This window comes from Helobdella robusta (assembly GCF_000326865.2).
Source record: "Helobdella robusta unplaced genomic scaffold HELROscaffold_4, whole genome shotgun sequence".
NCBI classification, from domain to species: domain Eukaryota; kingdom Metazoa; phylum Annelida; class Clitellata; order Rhynchobdellida; family Glossiphoniidae; genus Helobdella; species Helobdella robusta.
Window position 1 is genome coordinate 4,509,359 of NW_008704902.1, and position 7,812 is coordinate 4,517,170.

The window sequence follows — 7,812 nt, forward strand, 5'->3', positions numbered from 1 at the left end:
CATCAGAAACATCTGTGCAAATTTTACAAAAATTCAGCGATAATGCATTTTGAAATTATTTACCTAATGCAAAACATTGATTTGTTTTCAATAAATTTTATGGTTTTATGTTAAATTTTATTTAAATACGAGTTGAGTTATGCTGTCTGACGATTTGATTTACGTTAAAAGCTGAACATGCCACGCCTCAGTTGTTATACTTTTAATGGGAGAATGATTACGTAAAAATAGGAACAGGGACATGTCTGAGAAATCTATAGAGGCAACGAGTTTATGTTTATTGGTGTCAATGTTAATTGGTGTATTTGTGTGTGTGTGTGTGTGTGTGTGTGTGTGTCCATGTATGTAAGTAGAGGTAAAAGCGGATATGTGTGAACAAACGTTCACATGTAGAGGAATGCAGAAACATACGAAGGCACTTGAGTGAAACACGCTGTGGACGTGACGGCATGTTCTCGCCTCGTTATTTCTTTCATACCACTTGGAATTATCTCTTCTATGGTTAACTTTGAAATCATTTTAAACTTGAAATTGAATAAAATAGTTTGGTTAAATTTTTTTCAATACTAAATTTTAATTTAAAAATTGTTAAAAATCGAGAAAGATAGGAGAGAGAGAGAGAGAGAGAGAGAGAGAGAGAGAGAGAGAGAGAGAGAGAGCATACATGTCAGTTTGCAATATTTTTACATTGATACTTTGTGTATTAACCTAACTCAAACCTGCTCTAACTGACTTCATAATTTAAACATTGATAAGAACATTGATTATTCATTTGTACACACTGCAAGTTTGGGAGCTATCCCATTTCACTATTTTCAATGTTCATTTCGTAACTCCAAACTACATTCACTCATATTTAAATTTTAAACAAGAATCTTGAATTTGAAATTTAAACAGATCTTGTGGTTCCTCTAGGTTTAGTCAAACAAACATTCTGAATGTTTAACATTCTGAATGTTTGTTTACGAACTATCCTATGTTTCAATTAGAAATTTTAATCCGCTGCTGGCTAAACCAGATACCAGCTCTGGTTTTCTTTATGAAAAATATTTACAAAATATTAAAAGAGCAACATTTTGTATTTAGTTTGCAACATCTGATCAAATTCTTATGTAAGATAATGTTAGTTGCATCAATTTTTTAAAATTTAAAGCCAATACCGATACTTTGCTACGATTTTATAAAATTAGTATAGATTTTGTATTGGCCTATTCTGACCTAAAACGGATGGAGACTATAAACGAGGATTGATTTTGTATTGACCTATGAATGAAAATCTAATGAAATTCTAGCCACTGATTCATTTTAAAGCTTATGCAATTTTCTACTTAAGTTTACATCGAATTTTTTCGAAAATTATTTTAAACGGCAACTTAAATTATATATGTACAATTTTTTTGAAAAATACACATAACTACATAAATCAATTACTCACACACATATATACAAGGTTTCATTTTTGTGTTGAGTAAAATTCAATTGAAAAAATGAAAAAAAAAGTAATTTCAAGGTTTCATTTTTTTAGAATTAAATATTTATGTCAGCAGATTGTAAATGTTTCTCATAACCCTGGCTCGTCTGAATTGATGATGTGTCGTAAGGGCAACAGATGTCGCCAGATCATTTTTCTTTTGTTATAATTTTTTTTCTTAACGCCATTTTTCAAGATTATTAATAAATAGATTAGTTTCTTAAAAATATTCTCTAAATCACCTCATTTTTTGATTGAGTTATTTTTATTATGTCGATAAAATGCGAGCGAAAAAGGTCACATTCATATTTACAACCGGCATCAAATTTTTATATAAATATTTCATCACAGGTGTCAGACGAGACGCCTTCAATTATTCATCTGTGGCTACGTAAAAACCATTTCATCACCGTAAATATCAAGAGCGTTGCTAGAGCTTATTATTATCGTTAATAATAATAATAATATTATTATTATTATTTTTGGTTTAATACTTGAAGAAAACAATATATTAAAATGTCTGATATATTGGAAATGTAACGTTGTTTTCTGTAAGAAAGCTTTTTTAAATTTTAAAAAACGACACGCACACACACGCACACACCACACACACACACACACACATACACCACACGCACACACACACACACACATCTCACACACACACACACTGCGTATGTGATGCGAATCATCGTGACATTTACTTTTTAACATTGAACTCGGTTAGTGCAACCTAGGCGTTGAACTAAATTTCATCAAGCCAACCGACAGGACAGAATAACAAATATAGTAAATATTTGAATTGAGAAATTGCAACGTACTGTGGAGGCAGAGCAGAGGAGATTGCTGGCTGATGCCATGGCGGACTTGACGATATCAGGAGTTGCTTCGGACTTTCTTCTGAAAGAATCGCCTCTGTGAACAATTCCTTTGGAAGATGTGGTGAACGTTCGGACCACCGTGCAGTCGAGGTCCTGCATCAACTTCACCAACTGCAACTTCTTCTCTACTGGATCATCCGCAAAAAATCTTAAACTTTTGGTCAGGTAGTCTGGTGTTGATTTGTTGTTATAATTGAAATTGTTGTTGATGAAGGGCGGGTAAATATTTTGTTGGTCTGCATTGGGTTTCCACTTGGGTTGTTTCAACGGCGGCGGTGGGGGCGTCCTCATGTCTCGGACACCATGCATCACTCTGTTGTCGTATTTGTAGCAGGTCCCTTCAGATCTTTTGTATTTGCAACTCTGAGTTCGTCTACTTTTGGACTTTGAATAATTTGGAGTTGCCGATTGGTCGCAGTTTTGTTGCAAGAGAGGCACTCGTTGTATCGGTGCACTCGTTCTTCTGATTTGATTGTTCGTTGATGGCTGTGTTGGAGTGTACACGTTAGCGCCGGGCTTCAAAATCATTCTACTGCTTCGACGAATAATTTCACCATTGATGTGGTTGTTACTCTTTTCATGGCTGCTCTCTTCGAAACCTGTGCTGGCTCTGTTGAATGGGTAGCTGAGATCCAACTCGTCATCATCAAGGTCAACGTTCTCCTGCCTCCTCAAAACTCTGTCTCCACTTTTTGTTCTACTCTTCCTCTGCCTTTTTTGGTCGTTGTTTGAAATGTTGTTGCTGTCTTGGATGTTGTTGTAGTGGTTGATGATGTTGTGGTAGTTGTTGACGTTGTGGCTGCTTCTATGGTGTTTGTATTTCTGCGGAGGCATGTTCGAGTTAGATTCTCGTACCCTGGCAAAATATGCATCAAAAATATCGCTTTCTTGTTTGTAGCCGTCCGCGCGATCAACCTCGTCAGCTTCCTGGCCACGACTGCTTTGGTCAGCTGCTGGGTATCTGCCGTTCTGTTGCTGTGCGTGTGGATTGTTTCTGTTGTTTTTGTTGTTGCCGTTTATCTCAATTTGCTGACTTGACTGAATGTTCATCAGATCTTTGCGGGGCTCAAAACATGAAACCATTTTGCTCAAAATTTTCAGTTAAAATTAAACTTATGAGATATATTAAGGAATAATAGTATTTTAAATATTATAATTTGTTTACAAATTTTATTTTTTTATTTATAGTTACGTTTTAAGCTAAAAAATAAAAAAAATTTTATCGATAAATTGAAATAAATTGAATGAGATAAAAATTCAAGCAAGATTTATTTATTGCAGAGAACAATGAATAATGAAGTAAACTTCAATGAATGAATGAATAGTGGATGAATGAATGGATGGATGGATGGATGAATGAAGCACGTCGAAGCAAACAAATGCAGAGAGCAATGTACACGGCGGGTTTATATAGCAACCATCGTCATCTTCCTTCTCTTCTTCATCATTCTCTTCTTCCTCTTCCTCCTCCTCCTCATCATCATCATCTCACTCGTACTCATTGTTATCATTGTCATCATCAAAAAATAATGTAAGTAATAAGTATGAATATTTATTGTACAGAAACACGTGAGTTATTTTTTGATAAAATTTAGTAAAGAACGATGTTGAATATTTATCATAGAGCAACATCCATCGGAGCAACACAACGTGAAGGCATTCATCATTCTGGCACGCCTCGTTATTTGAAGTTAATTTGTTCGCACAGATTCATCACCATTAACGCAATCATCCTCTTAATGAGGGAAACCACTTCATTTAAAAATCAACACCAAACAAAAGACCAAACAACTCGAAGGCGTGTATGTTTCTACTACGTGGTGCATGCTATGTGCGTGTGCGTGTCTTGGGGAAAAGTGAACGGTCGAATCCATAAATTGCGTGTGTTAATGCATTTTAAGAATTTTTGTTTGCACGTTGTTCATTGTATTATATATTGTATATATACTCAGTGCGTGTCGATAATATCTCTGTATAATTTTTAGTTGATTGATATGCGTTCTTTGTACGAATAAACTGCTTCGAAGTATCTGCTACACGGAGCGCTTTTGGATGCGTCTGTAGAATGTATGTATGCAATGTTTATTTATCAGCGTTTTATGGGTTAAATATAAGCATAAGATGAAAGAAAATGTGACAATTATCATTAACAAAAATTTCTTTCTTTTTTAAAAATGATCCAACTCAGTCAGAAACTTGAAGTAGACGTTTCGCAAAAATTGAAAATAATAAATAAAAAACAATAATTTCCAACAGCAACAAAATGTGAACCAAAATGTCTAGCCTAACATCAATGTTTTTATTTATTTATTTGTGCAAACAGCTAGTTTGTTTCCAGAGGTTTTAGCCATTAAAATGTGCTATAAAGACATGCAAGGCATGCAAAATGGTGTTTGCTTCGAAGTAAAGCAAACAATATATGCATATGCATACCATTACTATATGAATAAAGTGATGGTTTCAAGTTGGTGTGTGCATTGTTTATGTTTTAAATTATTATAGTTAATTTTTTGATATTTCTTTGAAATATCCTTTTGATAACTCAAAATGAAAAATAATACTCATGAGTTAACCACTGTTGCGTCGGTTATGGACTAGATCAAATTGGAATAGATGCAATGGAACTAAATACATGTGGAATAGATACGATTGGAATAGATACCATTGTGATAGATACATGTGGAATAGATACAATTGCAATAGATACATGTGAAATAGATACCGTTGATTTTCTAAAGAGATACAGTATGGGGCATGTTACGCGAATGCTACTGAAAAGTATATGAAGAACGCAAAACGAAACATAACTAAATTTATAAAATTACGTAATCGAATGAAGAACACAAACTGTTTTTAAAAAATCTATTCCAGGTTTCATAACCAGCTAGCATGAAAGACTGGTAAATCTACTAAGGTGGGAACAAATTTTTATGCCAAGCCATAAAACTTCTTAAAACAAATTTTTTTTAAAAGTCGAGCTAACAACGATTTCAAACGAAGTGTTACAAAAAGATTCATGAAACGTACGTGAACTTTTTTTTGAAATGAAAATATAGTTTCTCAAATTGATTTAAAATGGTGCTTATGCCTGGTTTGGATGATTAAGTTCATACATTAACATGCCAGCAGTTTAGTGTAGTCTATGCAAGCTGGTTGAATGTTTTGATGTTTGAAAAATTTTTAAAATTGTAGTGTTGAAATAATATTGTTGAAGTTTAATTTTTAATGTCAATAACACAACAATGCTTCGAAGTGCCATGGATGTTTGAGGTTTATTTCGTAGGAAACATTTTTTGTGATGGAAGACGACACATGACCTTTTAACAACTGGCACGCTCGTTAAATTTCAAACTTGTATCCAGGCTATCCATTTTCGCTCCGTAATGCTTTTCATTTTCAACACCTTCAAGTCAACATGAAAGTCAACTCGTCAAAATAGATGACGTTGATGCATACACGCATTTCAAAGTAACACTTGTTTTTCAACAGTTAGCAAGGACGAAAAGAATTTTGTAAAATTTTTGAACTTTAAAAATTTCAAGTCTGAAACACAATGCTAGCTTTCTGGACATATTTAACAATTTAATAACATGATTTATCAAAAAAAAAATTTGTAATAAAAATTTGTATAACAAAGTGCTCCATGACTTTGTGCAATCTTCATTTATCTATGAAAATAATTTCTTCCCTAATTAAAAAACCCATATTATAAGAACTAAAATTACTTTTTTATGTTTGCTTATGTAATCCGTGTTGCATGCAAAATCTTTTCTTCGTCTAAAAATTTTTGTGTTGATAAATATATAGCGCTTCATCTTTTAAATAACGCATCTTAAAATATCAACTAAAAAAATATGTCAGAACAATAAAAAAGCTATATTGAATAAGTCAGTCGGCATTATTTATTTTGGTACCTTTTTTTAAAAAGTCTCGGGATCTCCTGTTGATCCATCCGCTGAGCTGAATGTTGTCTGACGTCATAACAAAACTATTTCTTATCAGAGGTTATTAATTATATTTACCCTGCTTACCAACATCGCCCTGACGACATTCAAGTATATGAAAACAAACAAACAAAACAAAAATTTTTCAAACATTAAAGAATACGTTAAAAAACAGTTTTTTTCGTTTCAATTATTAAATATTTTTACTAACAGAAATAATTTTGAATTAAAAAAAATTTTCTTACCTTATAAGTTACTCAAATAACACCTGGTGCTCGTTTGAACAGGACAAACAAGTTTGCATCAACCTTCATTAACAACTATTCTCTGAATGTTTACTGAGCAAACAAACACAGACAAATATAGATTCAATAAAATTCACTCATATGACAATTGTTTTTTACAATCTTCAAAACAACTCGAAATTTTATTTATTTTTTTTTGTGACACACTCTAATACACTTAAATTCACAATTGTTTATATTTTTTTACTTTATTGAATATTTTTTTTGTATCTACACTTGACATTTATGGAGCAAAGGAAAGATTAGCAATCAGCGCCTCGAGGCATTCCCGCGCATTAATTTTCAAATTTTTATTTTTCTTGCGCGATATCGTCTTCTGAGACTAAGAAGAAAACTTTAATATATGATATCAATTCATCTTCTACGCTTTATTTTTTAACGCTCACAAAATCACATCATCATTTGAATTAACAATCTTCCTGAAAAATCCAGCTCTATTTCCATGTTGAAAGTAAATAATGTTTTCAGTTAAAATTCATGACCGCAACTAAATTTAGAAGATAGCACGAGAAAGAAGAATCTTAATTGCAATCAAGAAGTGCATCAGAGTTCTTATTAGATGTTTCACTATGTACGATTGTTTGCATGCCTGCATCTGCTTCTCTTGGCAATTGTATTAAGCAATCTCTTTAATTTATGTGTGAAAATTTTAAGAGCAATGGTTGCGTTTTCAACTTTAAATCAAATGAACTGTTAAATTTTGAGTTCTAAAATTTGTCTTGAATATAAATTATAGATTAATCGATACTTAATAAATGAATATTGCGTATCAAGATAGAAACCAGTGTAGGAAATGATTCTGTACAGATTGTTTCAAACTCTGTTTCGGTTTAGAAGATAATGTTGAATATCAGGTGGTCCAAAAACAAATTTTGTTAGCAACTAACTGAGATAAAGAACAGGTTATTTGTACAAACATGGTGAAGGTTAACAACCAAGAATTTGTATTTGGATAATTAACGCATGTTACTTCAATCGAATAATTGTAGACATTAACTAATAAACTCTTAAATGATATTGTTTTCTAATAAAACACAAAAATAAAATTTTTGAAGTGTTGTTATTGTTTACTTTTAACTTGGACGTTATATTAAAATATTAACATGTTTTTAATGCTAAATAAATTGTATATTTAATTGTTTAATTTATCGAAATTTGTTGAAATATTCTCAAACCAAAAGAAAAACAAAGAGGAATCATGGTGATCTCCT

The 7,812-nt window shown here is 32.2% G+C and overlaps 1 protein-coding gene across 1 annotated transcript; it reads right to left on the reverse strand.

The window, feature by feature from the left end:
- Positions 1 to 383: 383 nt before the first annotated feature.
- Positions 384 to 3,435, reverse strand: HELRODRAFT_162537 (hypothetical protein; the record flags this gene model as incomplete). Its single annotated transcript, XM_009024713.1, has 2 exons — positions 384 to 524; positions 2,293 to 3,435. 2 exons carry the CDS (start codon positions 3,433 to 3,435, stop codon positions 384 to 386), a joined length of 1,284 nt encoding a protein of 427 aa, XP_009022961.1.
- Positions 3,436 to 7,812: the final 4,377 nt, after the last annotated feature.